The sequence below is a fragment of the Pempheris klunzingeri genome, chromosome 1, assembly GCF_042242105.1.
Source record: "Pempheris klunzingeri isolate RE-2024b chromosome 1, fPemKlu1.hap1, whole genome shotgun sequence".
In the NCBI taxonomy this organism is placed as follows: Eukaryota; Metazoa; Chordata; class Actinopteri; order Acropomatiformes; family Pempheridae; genus Pempheris; species Pempheris klunzingeri.
Window position 1 is genome coordinate 33,212,943 of NC_092012.1, and position 23,118 is coordinate 33,236,060.

The window sequence follows — 23,118 nt, forward strand, 5'->3', positions numbered from 1 at the left end:
GATTTTGTCTGACAGAACTGGACCATATCATCTGTATTCCTGTAAATAAAAAGGTGCAATGTGGATATAGAGCATTTTGGGAAACTTCTCTTGGTTTTTTTTTCATTATGTCTGATGTTTTGGGGCGAGAAGAAGATAAGACCCTTACCCTTCTATACTGATATGACACAAAAGAACCACTGCACATCAGCCACCAGTTGCACATGAACAGCCTCCCAGTCCTCCTGCAGACCACCACTATAAAACAGACTCCATGTTGTCACACATCTCGTGGTCCTCCAGGTTGTATATGAACTTTGTCCTGTTGGCTGGGTTCTGCGTGATCTCTTTGCCCAAATTGTCCAGAGTCACATTAGAGGCGAAGAGTTCGGTGGGTGTGAGGTAACCCTCGCTGTTCTTGATGTATTTCCTGTAGTTCTTTCTCAAGCACTGCCACGTGGTGGTGTACAGGACGAAGGCTGACGACTTGAGCACGATGGCGATACTGACGTACAGGTGCCTGTAGGCCACGTTGTCGTACAGCATGCAGGCACCCTTCTCGCCGCAGACAGTGCTCCAGAACAGACAGGTGGAGTCGATGCCCATGCCGAAGATCAGAGGAGGAGGGATGAAGCCTGGAGCAGGAGGGGATTTTGGACAGACAGCGGGTCATAAGGTCAAACAGCAAACCAGTTTGAATTCAGGTTTTCTTTATATCCGCACAGACAGGCCAGTGGAGTTCATTTCAACCAAGGTGAAAAAATTGGTCTGACATTTAGATCACAGAGTAAAACAGGGCAACGGTGGAGCACGGCGGATGGGACGGACACAGCAGCGTGAGACTTTTAACACAATGTGCACCAACACAAATGGAAAGTAATGAACTGTTTTTCTGTGGACATAAATGCATGGCAGTAAAATACACAAAGTGATTGGTTAAATTTCTTACCTATCAGTCTGAGGAGCAGGAACAGAACTCCAAGAGCGTAAGATTTAAGCTCTGGACTTACAGTCCTGAAAACAAAAAGTCACAATTGGCATAAATGGTGCGTGCTGGTGAGCTGAATACTAAATACTAAAGTAGACATTAAACACATCACTAGTAAGGAACTTCAATCCCAGAGCTGCACACCCTGTGGTTAAAGGATAACTCCTGATAGCATTGTTCACACAAAAGTATTTGCAGTGATGTGGAGACATGGAGACGAGCCAACGGTTTGCTACGTCATGTGGAGGTAAAACAACATGAGCACACCTAAGATGCTGGTAATTTTTCCTCATTGCACAGGAAAACTGTGCAACTGTGACAAACACAGAAGGCGAGGTGATTCATTTAATAAGAACATGTTCATTGTTGTGCTTTAGAGCTTCTGTTAGTTGGATTTTGGTTTGTTTGGACAGAGCCAAGTTAGCTGTTTCCCCCTGTCTCCAGTCTCATGGTGAGCTAAGCTAACAAGCAGCCGACTGCAGCTTTGCATTTACAGTATCAACCTTCAAATCAAACTCGCTGCAAGAAAGCAAATTCGCAAAAATGCCAAACTATGTTTAAAAAAATCGGAATAATTCTAACTTTGCCCTTCTTTTTACTGTACCAACGTTGCCATGTTCCCAGATCACAGCAGTGAACTTGGTTAGTAAAGAATTCTATTGAAAAATGGCCACAAGTATGAAAATAAACCACACGTTGTAATAAACCCAGAAGTACTGGACAGATATACATTGTTTACTATTCAGAATGACATTCATCCGCTCATGTGTCCGCTCTGTACCCCACAGCGTTCTTTGACTCTGTGTACAGCATAATGCTGCCCTGTGTGTCAGTGTTTCTGTGCCCCAGAGACGACTGAAGTGACTCTGATTCTGTCCTTTTGCCTTTGATCAGCCATAAATGTCAACAGCTCTCTCTTGTGGGCGCTCTAAGTATAGCAGCAGGCCTCCTTACCTGATGAGGATGATGACAGAGGGTGTCTGGGCCATAGCTCCAATCATGCTGCACACACAGATAACACACAGGAAGGTGAGGAAGGCCTGCTGACAGCCCGGACTGGGACACTTCCCTGGTAAAGCCACTGCATCTTCACTGGTGCTGGATATGCACGCACAGCTGGTCAGGTTCTGACAAAAAGACAAGGAATTAGATCAAAATGTCGTCATCCTGCTGTGAATATGAAGATCTAAAGCAGCATTGTGTGTATTTATGCCTGTATGTTTCTAGTTTGAGCTCTGTCCTCGTGATGCAGCTTGTTTCGTCAGTGTCCAGTCACTTCTTCACTCACTGGTTTGGTGCAGCCAGCGAAGCAGGCTGAGAGGTAGGTGACTCCATTGGAACCACAGACGGGGCTCACTGACGCTGTGTAGCAGTTACAGTTACTGATGCACGCTGACTCGGGTCGCTGCCAGGACTGCAGCGTCCTGTGGAGGAGGTCAGAGGTCGTGTTAGGGAGCGAACCGTATTATGTGTATGTGATGTTACACTTTAACAATCAAAGGTAACTTTTCCTGTAGATTTGTTTTTCTCTCAGTTTTGTGTTATCTGAAGCCTGCATGGACACTAAAGGGATAATCTGAAGTGGGGTTGCATGACGCACTTATTCACAGTCACTGTACTACCAGCATTCGGTGGTGGTTGGCCCTCCCCAAGCCCCAGCACAAACACCAAGTAATGTACTGGTGTGGATGAAGACAGCCTAAAAAAGATCCACCTAAAATAATCAGCATCACTTTAATTATATGGTATATTTGGAATACTTTCATCACTTTTCCTGCATTAGACAGTCCCTTCTGACTGGGAAGTGAAACGTTCTCTCTCTCTTCAAAGCCTCTATTAAAAAAAACAGAACTTCTGTGTTCAGCAAGGAAATATTACTGGAGTCTGGTGATTTTCAAGACAGTGAAGAGAGCTTCCTGTCAGAAAGGGCTGTCCTACAGCCATGTAAAGCAGTGGAAATATTCTAAACATAGCATATACACTGCTGCCCATAAAGTTGGAATAACATGTTTTTTACCTCCTCTCATGAAATGATTGTGACAATGTGATTTATTCTTGATAAATAAAGTTTATATCTTCTCAACTTTATTGATCAAACTCTTCCAAACATATCACAGTGAAACTTAAACCACAATGAACCTTTGCAAACTGTGTATTCAGGCTTTAACAGAATTGGGGGTATTGAACAATTATTCCAACTTTATGGGCAACAGTATACTTAAACTGATATTGATTTTTTTAGGTGGCTAAAGTACCTTTTCTTCTGCTCCCAAACATCCACAGCACTACATTGCTTAGCTCCTATCGGCTCCTCCAAGCTGGTAATACACCGACTACGGAGAAGTACCTCAAACAGCCACACATAAAATAACCAGAACCATCCCGTTTAGTTCATCTGCTCCTGATATTTACCAGTAATTTTACCGGTAAGAGGCTCCATAAATCAGCAACAAAAGCACCCTGCTTGATCAATGTTGTGTCTCATAGTGACTGGAACTCTCTTACACAAGACTTGAATACTGTATTATTACAGCAGGTATTAATGTAAACAGAAATGTTAGAGATGGTCATAGCTATACAGATGCATCTTAACAGACATGTTGCTGTGAACTGTCTTGCATTTTAGCATTTTCTTAACTAGAATATGATTCTTGATACAACACACAAGCCATTCAATAACTTTGGTAAAACACTTGTTGGTAGCTGTGTTTAAAAGTGGGAGCAGGTTTCTCTGCTTACTCGTTGCTGTATGCGACAGTGACCCCGGCGACAGGTCCGGTGTCACAGCCCAAGAAGAGAAAAGAGACGTAGCAGGCGGTGGACACCAGGTTGACCAGCATGGCCATGCGGACCGCGCCCAGAGCCGACAGGTTCAGCTTCTTCACCAGCAGCCCCCCGAGGAAGATACCCAGACAGGCACAGGGGATGGCCGTCATCCCTGGGGAGGAAGTTTCCCAAAACTATTTAGTGGCATTTTCCTGGTGGAAGTTCCTGCACTGTACAAATGTTGTCAGTAAAGTTCATATTTTTTGTTTTTTCCTTTTATATACTTAACCTGCCTGTCCAGTCTCTAGAATATGTACTGTAACATCAATCAATCAATCAATCAAGCTTTATTTATAGAGCGCCAATTCATAACAGCGTTATCACAAGACTCTTTCCATAAAGAACAGGTCTAGACCAAACTCTTTAATTAGAGAGAGACCCAACGATTCAGGAATTCAAAATTAAGGATTCAAGAATCCCCACATGAGCAGCATCAGATATTATATTGAGCAACAGTGGAGGAAGAACTCCCCTTTAACGGGAAGAAACCTCGAACAGACCCAGGCTTCTGTCAGGGTCCATAACATGTAATGTAACTTTGAAAAACACTCTTTCCTTCCCACCTAGCAGCTGATTGGCTGAGGAGGTGGTAAGGTTGAACTGCTGCTCCAGGTATTTTCCGAGGAAGGCAGCAAAGCCAGCAACCACAGCGATCTCCATGCAGGCTGCCAGCGTGATGCAGCTGAACACCGGATTAGAGAGGAGGTGCCTGGTCACCCGGGGGATTACTGGGTCAAAGGAGAACAAAATGGAGAAAAAGAGGATCCAATAAGCGACAGAACACGCAGGAAGAGAGAAGGACGGAGAGAAGGGATCATTTCTGAGATTATTCATTAAGCGAATCTTATATTTTGAAGTGTTCTACCTCTCTTCCTCCCCTCAGTATGTCCGCCCTTCTGTGCTCCTTCTTACCTCTCAGATGCTCACAAACTGAGAGTCCGCTGTTTATATCAAAGCCGTGAACGGCCCCGTTGGGTTTAGAGCCCTGGTATTCCAGGGTCAGGGAAGAAGGCAGCATGGCCTGCTCACTCTCCCCCCCACCATCCATGTCCTGCTCGTCCAGCGCCTGGGGGAAGCCAAACATGAAGAGGGCCGACAGGAAGAGTAAGGCACCGCAGAGGAGGAAGCCGCCCCACCACGCCCCGATCCAGCGAGGGTCATCTGGCGTGATGTCCAGCTTACCTGTAGAGGGGGGAGGGGGTCGGGGAGATAACCGCAGTGTTGAATGATATAAGAAATTGGATTCCAGCAGAAGTAAATTCTGCCTTTTTAACACAAGTATAAATACTGCATTGAAAATGAACACATTTCGAGGTTGTTGCTCAAGAAATGCAAACTGCCAACTCACTGGTGTCGATGAAGACAGCATCAACATAGACTTTGGTACAGACAGAACCTAAGATGAAGCCACAGGCCGGGCCAAACACTAATGTTGAAAATAAAATACCTGCAAGACAAAGAGAGAGAGAGAAAAAAAGAGTTAAAGGTGAGTGTAATTGTCAGTTTAAATGGATATTTCAATGTTAGTGTCATGAAGACAACATTAATTTTTCAGTTTTACAATGAAGGACAATGATCATCCTCCCACTAGAACTAAAACACAAGTGAACACAGAAAGTGCATTTCACCTCATCTTTCAGCAGAGGGCAGCATTGTATCAAGACTGTGCAGCGTCTCTCACTGAGGCCTTTTCATTAAAGATGAGGTAACATGGAGCCTCCCACCACTGAGATCTTGTGTAGTTAAATCCACTGTGTGGCTGAGACCGAATGTGTTCTATTCAAGGGAAGATTAAGTAATGAATTCATACCAAGGGACTCTAAATTTCATCAGATGTCTCCCCCTGACAGATTTATTCCCTGGCACTGTAATATGCAGCTCATAGGTTGCACAGCGTAATTGATCTAAGACTAGATTATCCAGCAGGATCATAAATAATCAAGCAGGAAATGGGTTTTTAGTGTAAGAGCTGTGGGGAGCCACTGATGCAGTAGCTCTGCTTGATTTTCTCTTGAAAGCAACGCTGCCTTGTTTAGGTCCAGAGGCTAAGAGGTCTCCAGAGGGGTGTGTGTGTGTGTGTGTGTGTGTGTGTGTGTGTATCTTTGTATAGTTATAAAAATAACTTTTAGTTTTAAACCATCATTATGAGGACATTCTGCCTGGTCCTCACATCTTAAATAGGCTTTTTGAGGGTTTCAGACTTGGTTTTAAGGTTAAGGTAAGGGTTAGGGTTAGGCATTTAGTTCTGATGGTTACGCTTGGGGTAAGTGTGTGTGTGTGTGTGTGTGTGTGGCAATGAAACTCCATTATCCATGCTGGTGGTATGTGGAACAATAAGAGTGAGCTCCAGTAGACCAGAGCAGTGGGGGCTGCTCCCCCCTGATAGAACGAGAGGACCGGTCAATGTTTCTGTGAGGGATGTAATGATTAGCTGTGCAGTGGTTATCACCAGTGATAAATCTGAGAGCGCCGCGGCAGCTTCATTTTTCACAGTGTTATCAATGCTTTTCTAAAGCTAAATCTCCATAATATGAGTCAGTGTTTCAACCTGCTTATTTGAAAACCTGCCACGAAAACACATTTTATGCATAATTCTTTTTAATGCATTTTTATTCCCTCAAAAGAGATACACAGCAGACAGATGACACGACATGAGGGGAGAGAGAGAGATAAGGAACGCCACGCTCAAAACCAGGGACATTGTGATTCATGATCAACGCCTTGAATACCCGTGCCAGCATGGAGCGCCATCTATAAATCTTTTGACAGATTTTGGACCTTACAGTGCCGACTCTAATCTCTAAAGTCAGAAGCCCCGATTCTAACACATGAGTTTCTATTCACGTGCATGAGGGTTTTTACGTATAGGCTGCAGCTGTGCTTTGATCTTATGTTTAACATCAGCATGATAAGACGCTAATGCTGATCAGGTGAAATACTTATCATGTCACCATCTTGGTTTAGCATGCCCAAGTCAGGTGACAGAGGAGGTCCGTGTTTGCAGCAGGGCCAAATCAACAGCCAACAACTTCCCATCTCCAACTCTGCCTTCCACTGGGATCAAATCACAGAAAAACACTACACAGCTAATCCATAATGTATGCGGCGCAGGGAAGCTGAATTGTCTGCTAATACACACACACACACAGAAACACACACACACACACAAATATGGCAGTGAACCAGCGGGTGCCAGCCAGTCTTACCTACAGCACACCAAAGCTCCATTTTATCTAAACATCCCTGTGGACACGACCAGTGGAATAAGGTAAGAGCCCAGCGTGGCCTTCGAAGTGAAGCAGCAGGGCTCAAGGCAGTAAAGGAATGTATGTAGTGAGAGCTTCATTACTGTGGAGTAAAAACTAATATATAAATAGTATTCCACTACTGTACTTGCTGAAAGGAAAAAATCAACACTGTTTCATTTGTGCTTAAAATTGTGATCCTCAGAAACAGTTTTTGTTTTCTAATTTCTGTGTGATTACACATTGGTAAGTTTCAGGTGTAACAGAAACCCAGTCATTTCTTTTTCCAAATTGTCTAAACCTACGAAATTATAGGAAATTTCAGCACTCCTCCAAGGAAAAAACTCAAAGTATGAGTTAAAGATGTGCTCATTTTAAACTGATGTGAAGAAAAACAAATCCGTCTTGTGCTGCGGCATCGGAATTTGACAAATTGTGCAGACAACAGCAAACACTGCGACAGTGTTGGAGTTATGATGTGCACACACACATTAATTACAACAATCAATGTCTGTGAGGTTAATTTTCAAATGATTGGTTTAACTTATGATTGCTCATCAGAGGCAGAACCTAAATCCCTCTGGGTTTGTTGACTTTGCAATAACGGCAGTTCTGCCTCAGCGTGGCCGTTGGATGAAAGCTGCAGATGCTCAATGTCTCCGGTTGAGTTTGGGCGCCGCAGCAAATATCAACGGACTAATGATTTTGGAACATGCAATCAGCGGAAAAAGACACAGGGAAAAGGTCACAACTGTAAAACTAGAGAGGTCAACCTGAGAGAGCCTGAATATTCCCAAAACTATATAAACTACAGAGTGCATTTGGGGAAATATAATTAAATAGTCATTAAATAACACTGAATAATCATTTAAAAGCTACTTCAGTCATTTTTTAAAGGTTCCTCAAACAGGTAATCTTATTTTAGAACCAAACTCTGTCTCTCTTAATGTATTTTCATTTGTGGCATTTAACTAAATACTGACAACAATTGTGCTGAGACACAAAGTCTGTTGCAAACTAAAAAGATTTTGTTTTTAACCCTGTGTTAGGCTCAAATCATCATAGCTACTATAACACACGACAAGTCTATTTTAAAGCCTGTTGGTCTAGTTGGGCTGTTTAAGCACTGCACACACTGTGCACTAGGAGGTATTTCCACAGAGAACCCTGATGGATTTCAATGCAAATAAGAAGGACATCTTGACATTATTTTATGCCTGCTGTATCCGAGCGCTGTGACAGTGAAGTTAAAGGTAAAGTTCATGGGAGCTACAGTAACACAGTCCTGCAGAACCACAATGGAAGATGAGTTTAATTCTATCCGACGCACTTATTCCTTTCACCCATTGGCACAAAGTAACGTGAACCTAGATGACTGAAACTGACTGTAAGACAAATGTATAATTCACATACACACACTCTGGGAGGGCACAGGGTTTCAGAGATGACTAAGATAGCCATGTAAAACCCTGACAGCTTGTCTGACCCAGCCATTTGGAAATGACACTCCACTTAGGCCGAGAGCTCATAGAGGATGTGACGGCTCCTCCTTACTGTGAGTTTAATACTATGTATATACTATGGATCTACAGCTGGCCCTGAACTCAACACAGCTTTGCTGTAATATATTACATAATATATATGAATGTAAACACACATGTACAAACGGAGAGATTGTAACCGTGCTACCTGCTCAGTGGGTGGGTATTTATGGACAATATGAGGACAGACAATACTCCTCTGTGGTTTTAAATGCTGCCTCAGCTTTGTAGTGCAAGTCCGCTGTGACAGATCACACGAGATCAAAAATCTAAAAATATCACAAATAATAATGATGACGTTTTGACCAGACACCAAAAAGAATGTCTCAGCTTTGTTATTCTTATTCAGTCTTCCATAATGTCCTTGTTAGTTTATTTGATCAGTAATATTTTCTCTAATGTTCATTTCTAGGTCTAAACACTGTTTGAAATATATTCTAGCCAATTCTTTATTGGCTTATTATCTTAATTTTTTACTACATTTCTGATTATCAATGAAGTTACAACTTAAGTTATGTAATTTATCCACTGACCTAAAAGCAGGAACAGTCAAATATACTCTAAAATAGTCTAAAATACTGCAATTAACCATTTAAATACAATCCTGTGTATGTTCTTGCTATCGAACAGTAAACTCCCCCAGAGAGCTAAAACCAATAGATACTGAAGTCTTGTCCTCAGCGTCCTCAACAGTCCTGATTCTGTTTCACTGAAGACTCAGTGTGCATTATGGGTAGCTCAGTTTAGACACTTCCACCACAACAAACAGAACCAATCTGATGTGTGTAGCCTCCACACTGCTCAGCTTTCTTGTTAATATAGTTACATTTGGTCCAATAAAAACAGAGGTGATGAAAACCAGGCTTCGTATGACAGTAGTGCCGTAATGAATGCAGCACAGGCAAGGTCATACCGTATGAGACAGCAAACCTGGTCACACTGCCAGCACAGGAATAATTTCTCACTCAGGCTCACATTATGGCACGGTTCAATCACTGGCACTTTGTATCTTGGCGAAGGTGCTCCTAAAAGGTGCACATATAAAACAACCTGGGCCAGTCCGAGCAGGCAGTGTTTGCTGAGTCAGCGTCCGTTCCTTCCTCTGCTGTCCTACAGTCGAAGAGTAATAACTCCACTGGAGTAAAAACATTTTGCTGCAGTGGACTCGCAGCCTCATGAGCGCTTCATTACACGCATTACAGCGATGAATGGAGGGGCTGAGATATAAGGAGAGGCTGACCCAGTGGCTGCAGAGCTGGACCCCTCGGGCTCCGACTGCTCTTTTACTTTACTGTACTGCTATATACTATAGGTTCCTGTACATTACACTCCTGTACTGTAATACAATGCATTGTTACCGCCATTTAGCACCCTGCCACAGACCTTAAACATGGCTGTTGTTGGCCAGTGTAGTAGTCTGAGGCACCGTACTACTATTTTTCATGCATTCACATATTAATGGGAAGGTCTACAACTCATCCCGAGGGGAACATGAACCAAATGTCGGCGCAAACCTGCAGTTGTCGCCACATTTGACCCAAAAACACAGCTGTGAGCCTTGTGGTGGTGCTGGAGAAAAGTAGGGTTCATCCTCTGTGCACTGTAAGCGTCTCCACAAAATTTTATGGCAATCCATCAGCTGATGAGGTATTTCAGTGTGGCCCAAAGTGGTGACTTTTAAATGATGCATGGAAGCCTGCAAAGCTGGAAGCATTTGAGTAGCCTACTGAGTCTATACAGTGTGTGTTGCTGCGGTGCTAACATAGACCCGACCACACACTGTAGAGCTTAAGATTTACATCTTCCATTAGCAAGACAAAAACATTTACACAGCACGGCATTCTGAGCCCCATTAGGATGTAAAGCAGAAACTATTTGGGGCTACATTATTGTAAAACAGGCACAGAGCATGAATACTCTAATTGAATAGCTGCTTTTCTGTTGGAGGCTCTGTGAGCGATACAACAGATAGGAGGGTTAGTTGCCTTCGCCTGGGGTATCAGTCAAGCAGTGGACAGCAATCAATAATCCAATTACAATTCGGTCTGTATGTTATACTGTCGTCAACAGAGCTCAGGAGCAGGTTAGTCTTCCCCGTGGGAGGCCATTTTCTCCCCCAATCAGGAATGCCTCACAGCTGATCATATAAGCCACAGGTCAAGACTTTAAATATTAAATAGACAGACACACTGTAAGTTTAATGTTGATGAATAATGTGTTTGCACAAACACACACATTCAGCATCATGTGCATGTACCACAGGTGCTGCAGGTTCAATCAGCCACAGGAGCAGCTTGGCTGGTTGGATTGCCATAAAATAATAATAAAAAAAAAAAAAAACACATATCCATAGTGCCCAGAGGATCAATCCTAATAACTTTGGTGATCCTCTGACTTTCATGTGGTGGCATCATTAGGCCTAACTTTTAATTTGGCCAATACTTTAGTTTTATGACCAAAACTAAACTGCAACCTCAGCTCTACTTTGAATTAAGTGCTAGTTAGCTACTGTTAGCATGCTGCCATGCTAAACTAAGACGATGAACACTGTAAACATCAGTAAAATAACACTGTCGTCGTGCCATGGATGTATAAAGGACACTGGTGTTCAGTCCTATCAAAGTTGTCAGTGCTGCATGCAGCAAAAAAAAAAAAGTTTGACTTCCGGGTGTAAAATTACCCAGATTTTCCGCATCAGTGGGGCCCACAGAGCGAGCTACTAGCGATTTCTTTAACTCCCAGTCACTCGGCCTAAGGCTTGTTCACATGAACAGCAGTTCATTATGCCTCCGAAAATAACTCTGGATTCAGCTGTTGGTGAATTTTACAACTTTTAGATGATTTAAATAAGGTTTGCACAAGGAAGTTATATGTCCTCCGCTGATTTACAGACGCCTCTTTCACAAAGTACGGGAAAAGTCTTCTTGGGCCCAATGGCGTCACGTGATGGACTGTTGTCATTCCACAGTTTGGCCTCTATGTCAGAGTAACTCCAAAGCCTGGTGCTGCATCCACTTCTCTTTATGCATCTATGCTCATGTTAGCACGCTGACTTTAGCATTGAGCTCAGAGCACTGCTGTGCCTCAGTAAAGCCCCACAGAGCTGCTAACATGGCTGCAGAGTCTGGACAATTTTCACCCATGGACCCCCGTCTTTAGTGCTTGTGCTGCAGCTTATCACTGTTGCATTTGTAAAAAACAACAAAAAATGTCTATTTTTGTTTTCCTCTGATGGCCAGCAACTGCAGAAATATTTCTTTTTACCAGTCTGCTGCCTGATTTGATGCTCACATTGATTAACACACACACACACACACACGGTGGACAACACAAACAGAAGTAGTGGACACTAAGTGAATAAATGAAGGACTGAGACATCTGAGAAAGAACAGGCTGCAGCACTGACAAAGAACCATGGATGTATTATAAGACCTGGATGCAGCGCCGCCATTCAGCCTCACCGGAGCTGTTCTCAGTCAACATTGTCCCCATAGATCACCATTATAAAAGAGAGGCCTGCACACATGGTCAGTTATTATACTTTGTATTGTTTTATTCTAAGCTAAATTTTTCAAGCCCAGAAAAAAAATCCTTTTCTGACATCATCGCTGTGTATGAGGCACGATGGGATGAACACTACTGCAGTGGACCACAGACCCATGTTTGCCCTCAGTATCCAGTTCTTACATCCATGGCTGTGGTAGTGACACAGAGGCAGACACAGGACAGGTGCACGCTGGGAGATTTGTGCCACGACAACATGGTAGTGTTTACGAGCATTCCCAGTGTCCTCAGTCTCTCATTCAGCCAGTATTGATCCATGTGGGGTGAAGATGTGGCCACAACAGAGCAGCCTCTCCTTCCCTTTTCATCTGCTTTGTTAACAAGCCCGTGGAGTGCTGCCGCTTTAATATTTAATCATATGGTTAGATGTTTGCTAAACAAGTCCTAACTGCTTCTCTGTCACCCTGCATTATTCAGCGGCGTTCTTACAATGTTGCTGTGTTTTCACACATCAAGCTCGTCAAACGATTCCACCGCCTCAAGAACGGAGAGAGGAAGCAGCAGAAATACTGAGCGGCACATAACACATATGTACTGTACAAAGACTGGGCTCCACGCAATTACTGAGCCACAACAGATAACCCGGCAGTCACATTGTAGGAGGTAACCATGGCAATCACTATGGCAGGATTGTCAAAAAAACGGAGAACAGAGAGGGGGTGGTGGAGAAAAAAAGAATAATAGACTATCTGTGAGTGTCAAAGGATTTTGTGAAAGAAACAGTTTCGTATGGACTGGCAGAGGCACCGAGCCAGGACACAGAGCAGCAGCCACGATACCAAATCAGAGTCAAACACAGTGTACGCAAACAGAGGACTGAGAAAAGAGCAACAAAATGATGGTACTTTTCTAAGGAAGTTCAGTTAAGAGACGTCCTTGGCTGACTGACTGGACTGTCAGATCCGGTCCATCACAGGGCTAACACAAACAGACAAACACAATCAGATTCATGCTCACAGGCACTTCTGACTCTTAAATCACAGTTAGTCCATCCGCTTGGCTCTTGAAAAATCTCCCCACAGTACTTCTAAATCGTTACATTTCGGCAAAGTCGTTCGGTCACGATTAGATGGATTATGATGAAATTTTACACAGACATTCATTGATCTCTGAGGATGAATCCCACTGACTTTTTATTGATCTGCTGACTTTTTCTCTAGCGCCACCATGAGGTTGACATTTGTGGTTTTTAGTGAAACGTCTCAACCACTGTCGGAAGGGTTGCCATCAAATTTCAAGTCATTGATGTTCCTCTCAGGATGAATTTTATTAACTTATTTTGACTAAGACTCAGCTGGACTTTCATCCAGCGTCATCATTATGAGCATGCTGACATTTGCATTTAGTATTGGCAAACAGATTCACTAGCGTGGCTGTAGATTTTTAATCTCCCTTTAATTTCAGTTTAATTGAAGTGTATTGATTTTCTCTCTCAAAAGAGAGCACTACCTGCAATTTACAAAGCAGATTTACAGCACGTGCTGTAGCCAGAAAAAAACAACCTCAAATTAATATTCAATTGGATTTTAAATTCACCTGAACTGCAAGTTTTTTGGAATATTGTAAGAAACCAACAGGGAGAACATGCAAATGAATGTAATGTACTTTAAAATGTTTTTATTATTGGTTTAGTTCATTAATATAGGGAGTAAATAGGTAATTTTAGAGATGTTAAATGAGTTATCACATGTAGGATAAGCACATCAGATTCAGTTAGAGGTGAACTTCCTTTAAATTCTCTAAAATAGCAAAGAAAATACCAAGTGTAACATCAGACATCTGGTATGACTTGGCCTCTAGTCAAGCCGGGGGCAGGTTGGGTTGTTGGGTGCTGTGCTAGCCATGTTTTCCCTCCTTCGTCCCCTCCATCCTCCGTCCATCTCTCCCTCCCTCCCTCCTTCACCTCCTCCACGCTCAGTGCTGCTGGCAGAGACTGTACAGATCAAAGCGTGCACAGAACAAACCGCAGGCCTTCTCACCCTGCAAGAGGTCTGCGCTCAAACGCAAGCAGCGACAACGCAACTAGCCAAAGGCTAGCAGAGAGGCCTGTGAGGAGGAGCAGCTAGCCACATGCTAGCCAACAATATTGTGGTTTTATTGTTTTAGTGCATTTGTTTCTCCCGTAAGTAGAAACTGATGAATTCACAATCGAATGTCACATCCAGCTGTAAAATATGCATTTGAGTGCGAACGGTCAGTAACAGTGACAGATAATTACCGATTCAATACCAATAACGTTATTCCTGAATTTAATAAAGGATCCCCTAGTGTAGTTCCCACTGTCAGAATAAACTGTAGTTGAACCACCGCAGCCACAGAAGAACCAGAGCTTTTGTGAGAACAGACACTATCCACACTATCAGATTTAATTAGTGACTGTAATGCTATTCATGAAACAATAAAACAATGTGCCTTTATATTCCATATTTTAATTACAATGGGAGCGATTGTCTTTGTTTCTTTTGCCCTCCATCTCGTTCTCTCCACCTCCCCAGATGGAGCTGTGCTCCTACCAGGTCGCTGAGCAGTGAGAAGAACAGGAATGGCACATACTGTAGCCTCAGTGCCTGTCTCTGTACTGTTGCCTTGGAAACTTTGGCAGACAAGCTGTAATGTGTGTTTTGTCGACCTCTTGGTTTCTGCTGTAAGTATAACTGCAGTCCTCTCCTGCTGGCCACTGAGCGTTTGCTAAGTGTTGTGCTCAAGGGCCCTTCTGTGAGAGAGAGGGCAGGATCAGACCTGCAATGTCCCCGTAGACCACAATTATACAGGGAGTATTGGATGCATCAGCAGCGGATGCTATAACTAAATCAAGGAATGCGCTATTAATAAAATAAATGATAATAAATTCTCATTTATTGTTGTGTAATACCTGGGGCACAAATTAGCCACTAAATACTTGGCAGCATGCTAATGTATAAGGCATAAAACAGCACAAGTATTGATGGATTCACCCTCCACTCACACATAGCGAACATGTTTTATCGTCAGGGATATTTCCATCCACTGACCAAACTCATTATCTGGGTAGGACCAAACACAGTCAATACTGTGCAGTACAGTATCACACAAACATGCAGCTGGACCGGTCCTTAAGCTACATACTGTAATGTTAGAGCATCTTTGTCTAAATTTGAGTTAAAAAAAACCCAATACAAACAAACTAGCGTCACCAAACCTCAGTCTGAGTCTCTGAACATGTCAGTGGACACACACACACACACACACACACACACTGAAAGTCTAGATCACTATTATTATGTTCCAGTGCAGCAACACTACTGACCAAAATGGCCACTTTGTCACCCTGATGAAAGCAGGCAGGCGATTACTTTCACCTTTCCTTCTTTAAACAAGACTCAGTCAAAGTTATTTCAGGAAAATAGTAGTAATTTCATATCAATCAATGATATTGTATTCTTTCAGACATTCCCTGCTCCTCTAACACCTTTCAGTATCTGATAATGGGGCACATCACAAGCAGAGATGCCAGTCAGGGTGAATATTTTGACATAAGGAGCCTAAAATCTTTCTGATCAGCGCTCTAGATGTCTTCTCTTACTTTGCACCTGTCATTAACCATTTGTCCAACTAATAATGACTAATTAGGACTCAGTGAAGATTATGTCAGTAATAAGATGGAATAGGCCAACAATATTGTAATCTCATGATTCTAAAGTGAGTCGATCATTTCCTGCACATGTGAAGGATTCATGTCACATTGTTCAATTATGCCAACAGAATGACCCCATTTACTTTCAGTGATATTGTCATTGTATAGATTTCATTATGCCGATGCTGTTTCTCATTACTTCCAGCTCGCTGGAAGGAGACAAAAGAGTATGAAGAACACATGTTCTGTCTTTTGTAGTTTTTTTTTTATTGCTAGGACTGCTTCTCTTTAGCTTTACATTTTAGTTTAGCAAGAGGTGTGTTGAGGTGGTTTTGGGTGTCACAGTTAATATTCACTTCACTGGTGCAGTCTTTCAGTATGGAGGGATGGACATCTGGTATCAGCGCGTGCACCCAGCACCACAATTATCAGCCTTTGAGAAAATGCCAAATTTCAATAACATCATATTAGAGCTTTATCGGTGGCTCAGGCCTTGGGCTTAACAGACCGTTCCCTACAAAGAATAAATAAATATAAATGTAGTTTGACATTTTGGGGAATGCACTTATTCACTTACTTGCCGAGAGTTAGATGAGAACATTGATGCCACTCTTGTGTTTGTGTGCTTAATATGAAGCAAGAGCCAGTGGGCGATTATTTTAGCTTAGCATAAAGACTGGGGGAAACTCTCCAAAGTAAAAAAATAAAAAATAAAATCCTTCTATCAGGACTTCGCATGCTGCAGCAAGAAAACACTTAAACATGCTTCCCAAAATGTGAAGCTGTCACTGTTTAGTAACTGTGTCGCTGTTTGTGACGCCTCCGTTTGGTCCTCTCTGATTCTGCATTAGCGTGCATCTGTTGCTGGTGAACATAAACTGTATATAAAGAGCTCCCTGATTGTCAGTCGCCTCTGTTGATGGCTCAGTGTAGATTAGACTCCATGTTAGCAGTTGGGATATGAGCCAAACTGAAAAATCAAAGTCCATGTCAAATATAAATGTTCCCAAAGATGGTTTCTGTCATTTTAAGTAGTTCTTACATGTTGATGTATGAGTGTTCATTTTTCCGATTAGTTTGGTTTTAATTAGTTATTTAATGCTATAAAAAAGGGAGGTCATGTCACAAGTGACAGATGATCCTGACCCCCGAAGGTGGATCCAGACCAAATCACCACTGTGAAGACTCGGCCCCTTAATGACATCACCAGTGCAGTAAGGCAGCATTCAGGATATTTTGGCTTTATTTTTGTAAAGTGGAAGGAAGAAAACATCTTTATATACAGTCTATGCTTGTGACCAACAGCTACCATAACCACAGACATGACAGGAGCTCAGTGCGACTCACCTATATACAGCGAGGAGTCCTTCCTGTGGACGTGGTCGTCGATGTAGGACACTCCCAGAGGCTGGACAGGTGTGGCTCCGATGCCAAGCAGAACCTGGGCTCCGATCAGCAGAAGGTACATCATGTTGGTGTTGGCTCTGTTGCCACACTTGAACCCAGAGTCTCGGTTTTCTGACCTGGAGTTGTTGGAGCAGACGTCTCTGCCGTCCTCGGCGTGCCACGAGTCCCCGGCCTCGTACTCATACTGGTGAGTCAGGAACTCCGGCAGGGCTGACAGCAGCGCCCCCAACGCCATGACAATCCCACCACAGCCAATCAGGCGAGGTCTGTGGGCCTTGGCGCCAAAGTAGCTGACAAACAGGATGAGGGCCAGGTTGCCGATTTCGAAGCTGCTGGCGATGACGCCCACATCGGCACTCTGGAGGTTGAAGCGTCTCTCCAGAGTGGTCAGAACACTTACCTGGCAGAGGGAGGAGGGGGGGGGGCAGGGAGAGAGAGCAAGTGTTAAGAGGTGTTTTACTACTTGCAGCTATTCAGGAACAACATCACGGCCAACCTGCTCACTTTCTACAGCAGGTTTATACACGTGAGCATATCAAGCAATTAACAGTGGATAGATTCTACCATATTCACTGCCTCACCAACCAACTTTGAGCCTCAGGTGTTGTTCAGTAAACGCAGGTATGAAACAGCCATCTGCCACTCGAACCAACAACAGCAACCTGTTGATGACGCACTGTAACTGTGCTGCGTCTTCATCCCCACACTCCTCCTCCTCCTCCTCCTCCCTCTCCACCCAAAACAACCTCGAGGCTAGCCTGATGCCAACCTGGGAAAAAGGGACATGTGCATATGTGTGGCTTTAGGCAAGAGACCTCATGCAGCTGCTGTAATTATCAAACAGACTCACACACTTCGCACCGGCTGCGTTCTGGTCGAATGTGAGTGATGAACTGGCTCCTTGCATCAAATGCGTGCGAGATCATCTACAGGAGTGGCGATGAAAGGTTGGTCAGGAGTTATTTTAAGCTTTTATTAATCATTCATCCGCAGCAAAAGGTGCGTACGAGCCTCAAGACTTCCTGAAGCAATTCCAGATAAAAAGGAGAATTTAAAAAGGACTATGAAAGGGGAATGAGATGGACTGTTTCAAAATCCATTCTTCTTCTCTTCTGCACTTATCCTGTTTATCCTGTCACGTCTCTGACTTTCCCGTTGACTTGTGTATCACCAAGTGGGGCTGCTACTAGTGATTATTTTTATTAGCGATTAATGTGTCTATTAATCAATTTGTTGTTTGTTCCATAAAATGTCAGCAAATCTTCGAAGCTTAATATTAATATCTAATATTGTTTAAATCTAGAAACAGCCCCAGAGACATTCAATTCACTGTCACATACGACCAAGAGCGGCTTAAAACCCCAACAATTAAGAGGTTCAAATGTTTTAAATGTAAATGGCATCTGTGATTAAAATATTACTTGAAGTTGCTCACAAATAGTTTGTATGTTGATCAACTGATTGATTAATCGACAAATCATTTCAGCTCTCAGAGCTTATTTACTTTGTCCTACACTCTTAATCTTACTCTGCAAAGTGTATTCTGGTAGAAGACAACAGCTTCTGGTAAACCAGAAAAACAACCTCTATGTTTATTAAGAAGATTGACAGTAATTTATGCTGAAGGAGCAGTAACTGCACCGTGCCCTCAGCGTAGTCATGCTGTACTGGACCGCTCCTTGGTGAAAGGCCACCAGAGGCGTCTCCGGTCAGCTCTCCATACAGCCAAACAGCCGGCAGCCCCCCCCCACACACTTTCCAAATAAGGCTGCACAATCTGTAATTCACTTCTAAAATAAGAACATGGCTGTCACAGGTCTATTATTTCTACTGTGGAACACTAACCCAGTTCTGTCACCATACAGAACACAATGTGGCCGACAGCCAGGCAATTAGATGGTTAAAATGATTTCACATTCAGCTCCCACTTGTGTCCACTCATTGTAATTCATAGCTCCCTGAAATTACAAGCTGGGGGGGAGACAGTTTAGAGGTCACAGCATCTGGACGACAGGGGGAAGATTTACTCTTGTGGCCCTTGAAGATTTGAGTGGAGCCTTTTACTGGACGCTATAATGTACATTTCATATTACACAATTAGATATTTCAGTCCAATCCTGTCAAACGCCTACAGACAATACACACTGTTGTGGAGCTTTAGGGCAGTGGTTCCCGACCAGGGGTACCTGGACCCCACGGGGTACTTCAGCAGTTACCATGGAAAGATTTTAGCTCAACTGATTTGACAAAAACTGAAATTATTCTTTGATTAGAAAAAACTATCCACAAACTGAGCCAGCTGTAACTCAACACCACTTGTTGTGATTACTTGATAAATAATGGGAACAGCTAAATCGGAGAAACAGTCAAAATCACTTGCTAACAGTATTAAAATGTTAATATAGTTTTAATTGTAGTTTTAGGCGTTACGCACTTACACATTAGTTTACATGACCTCTGCTATAGAGGCCAGAGAAAACAGAAAACCTGCTCATCTCAGTGTGATGGGTACAGACTACGCCACGGAGAGCTGTCAGGCGCTGACAGTGATGATCTTAAACTTATTGTATCTTTGTCCTCTTCCACAGTTTCACTATTGTTTATTTGTAGAAAAAAAAACAGCCACTGCAGAAATAGGAGAGAATAAACGCACACTGTGAACCGAGAAAGTGTCTGAATTGAAAAGAGACAGAGAATAAAAGATGATGACAAACAACATTTTACACTGGAGGGGAGAGGCAGTGCGTCCACAGTGTGCTTTTCTGCAGCAGGATTTGCTAAAGGTGCACGTTTGGTTTGGGATGCTGCTTTAAAAGGTGGAAGTTCCTCTGCGGTCTTCAAGGTAAACACACACTTTAAATTTGAGGCTGACGCAAAACAACAACAACCAATTCTGTCGTGTGAACTACAAGTACCATAAATACAGACATGACAGGAGCGACTCACCAAAATAAACACCAAACCATCATGGAAGAACTCTTTTCTTTTCAACACCACTGCTGGGGAATATGAGTGTGTGCTGGGTGACTTTATTTCCATACACTTTAGGCCTTTTGTTGGCTTTCTCACCCAAAGCAGCAAGAAAAAGCTGCACAAATATATACAAGCCAGATCTAATGAGAGTCAAGCCAGTGACCTCTGACCTTGCCTCTTTTTGAAATGCCTCCCTGGACTGTGTTGATATGACTGTGAGTGAACAAGTGTTGCGTCCCTAATGAAGAATAAAGCGAAGCAGCAACCTGCATGTGCGTTTATTTATAGTACCAAGACTGTGCTGACACCTATCAGGGGAACTAGCTTTAATCAAGCAGGAGCTAATCCTGGTTTCGGTGGCATCTTTCATATTTCTACAGATTTACTGTGAGCGGTTGGGCCTGCAGGTAGACATCGCCACACATGCTCATTAACAAAGGCTGTGGTTGGCTCCCACCGCCCCACTAACAGCCACCATTACTCACCTGAAGACTGATTCATCACATATCTAATATTTCCAGTAAAGGATGTGGAATAGGATTGGTGTTAAGGAAGCTGCTTTAATTTCACCTCTGCATCACTAATTCTGCATGAAATCTTCTTTTGGCTCCTGAACTCATCTCAGCCATGGGTTCATCTAGACTGTTTTGTTGACATCAATCTTATGTTATCGACGCATGGCACATTATGTTGACCACACTGCCACTGGAGATGCGATGCAAATGAGCCAAAGAATGAAAGGACAAGACAATCAAAGCTACTGTCGCCTCTGTTGTGGTGATCACGTCATCTCCTCGGCCTATTCCTCCAGTGTCAAAGGCCTCCTGCGCTACTGAGGCATGATGTAGCAGAGCCACAGAGGCTGGATGGAGCTCCAGACCACTGTTTCGTAACCTGCTCTCCAGCAGACCGTCCACATACACGCATATCAAATTCTCCACCAGCAACGTGGAGCCGCTGTGACGCGCTTTGTGTCATGCAGATGGTGCATAGGCCTGATGGATAATACGCAGCAAGTCATCAATCAGCCAAAGCACCGCGTCCCATGGCTGCTGGAGGATGTGATTATTCTAATGTGATCAGAATAATATGATTATTAGCCGCATCAGCTGAGGCGCCGCATCGTTACTCACTGTCTGCCTGCGCCGGTTTGAAGGGCGCTGCGTTAACCCGATGTTACCTGAGATGTAGCCCACAGAGATACGACGCTCCTCCAGACCAACACTGTGGAAACTCACCAGATAGGCGCCCACGGTGCCCTGTGCCAGCATGAGCGCACATTCCGACACCAGGAAAATCTTGATGTTGGAAAAACACGAGGTCTTCTTCTGGTTGTCATCCTGCTCCGGGTCGTCGGTGCTGCTCCGCTCTGTGCAGATCTGGTTTTTAACCTGCATCCTTCGGCTCAGGCTCCGGTCGGGTTGGACGGCATGAAACTGAACGGGTCCGGTCCGGCGGGGAGCATCTGGTTATAATGACGAGCTGCACTGCAGAAGAAGTGCGAATCTCTTGTCAATAGCCCGTCTAGGCTGGAATATACGGCGAGAAATACTGCTGTCCACTCAGCATTACGCACAGTCCGTCAGCGACCTCTCTTCACCGCCTGTCCAGCCAGTGCGTATCGGCTACATCATATTTAAATACGTAGGCTACGCATGTATAGGCTGTGTATGACGGCTTCTAACACCCGACGTAGAACTACAAGACGCTGTTTCTCCACATCCGGGATGTTACATCTCCACCCAGGACCGGTACCGACTGGATCTGGTGTCTTAGCTTGGTTCCGAGCCGCAGCTCTGCGTCCTTTAGGCGGTGTTATGATGCTCCTCCTCCTCCTCCTCCTCCTCCCGTCCGTAGTCCACAGCACGATGAGGGAGGTGTGATCTCTCTCTCTCTCTCTCTCCCTCCCTCCCCCTCTCTCCCTCCATCAACGTGTTTCCCCCACATCATCATTTTACCTGTGCAGACTGAGCCACAACAAACGCATCAGAGCTCTCTCTGAAGGATCTCCATCGGCACACACTGACAAATCAACTGGAAATGAAAGGACACAGCACATCTCAGCTGCTCAATAACAAATGTTTTGTTCTTACTTTGCACATTAATACTGCAACAAACAAAGCAACATCTTCTGTAACCTGTGCCTCCATCAGACGTGCCCACTAGAACAGAGAGCTTTCAGAACGGGATCTTTGTGTTTCAGGAACTTCAGGCCACTAAATTCAGATTATTTGTTGTTTTGACACTAATATCTTTGCAATAATGCAGCCTCCCACTGCACAACTCTGCTGCTTTCTATTTTATGTCCACTGTAATGTAATTCACCAGAGGATATTAAGGCCACCACTGTTCTCTGTGATTGTGCATCGATGGCTGGTGAGGCTCAGCGAGACACTGAACCCCTCAGCCTCTCTAATGGAGCCGCCGAGTGCTGCAGGAGCAGTGGACCGAGGTGACTTAAGGCAGCTTCATAGTGTGGCTGTGCAGAACAAAGTCACTGTGAAGGTGAGAGATGAAGACGCTCGGACTGAAAGATCAAGATATCTAAAAGTATAAGAAGTCGGAGCAGCTGTAATTTTATGCAGCACGTTTTATCTTAGGCCTATTTATAAAACTGACATCTAATGGAACAAAGGTTGCTGTTCAGTGACATCCGCAGACGGGACAGGGCTAAAACAGGATGCCTCTGCTAAACAAGGCTTAGACTCTGGGTAACCTTTTGTTTTAGGGTTCATTTTTCCTCCAACAGTGAGGCACCAACCACTGGAACCAACCAGAGGGACATTGGAGGCCTCTCGAGTAGAGTCTCATGAGGGCAAAAGTGAAGCATGGTGGGGTCTCAAGACGGGGCACCTGTAAAAATAGTTGCCCCTCAGCCCTGTGCAATGTTATATTACGTGATTGTAATGTTATGTAATGGGATAATGGACAGCCAACTGTCACGATAGCAAAACAAACCCCGACAGGATGATGCATGCCACC

At 43.8% G+C, this 23,118-nt stretch overlaps 1 protein-coding gene across 1 annotated transcript; it reads right to left on the reverse strand.

Moving 5' to 3' along the window:
* Positions 1 to 237: 237 nt before the first annotated feature.
* LOC139204955 (solute carrier organic anion transporter family member 3A1-like) lies at positions 238 to 21,533 on the reverse strand. Its single transcript, XM_070834998.1, has 10 exons — positions 21,375 to 21,533; positions 17,104 to 17,563; positions 5,142 to 5,240; positions 4,706 to 4,975; positions 4,357 to 4,521; positions 3,707 to 3,905; positions 2,256 to 2,391; positions 1,922 to 2,094; positions 929 to 993; positions 238 to 614 (listed from the first exon to the last, which is right to left on the reverse strand). The coding sequence occupies exons 1-10, from the start codon at positions 21,531 to 21,533 to the stop codon at positions 238 to 240; spliced, it is 2,103 nt and encodes a 700-aa protein (XP_070691099.1).
* Between the last annotated feature and the right edge of the window lie 1,585 nt (positions 21,534 to 23,118).

What these genes read in the sequence shown, in the direction of transcription:
- LOC139204955 (XM_070834998.1), bottom strand. Translation starts at nt 21,533, where the DNA reads ATGCAGGTTAAAAACCAGATCTGCACAGAGCGGAGCAGCACCGACGAC. An exon ending in GCACCGTGGGCGCCTATCTG is followed by an intron (nt 17,564 to 21,374) that starts GTGAGTTTCCAC and finishes TCCCTCTGCCAG; the next exon opens with GTAAGTGTTCTGACCACTCT. An exon ending in CCTGCTCCTCAGACTGATAG is followed by an intron (nt 615 to 928) that starts GTAAGAAATTTA and finishes CTCCTGCTCCAG; the next exon opens with GCTTCATCCCTCCTCCTCTG.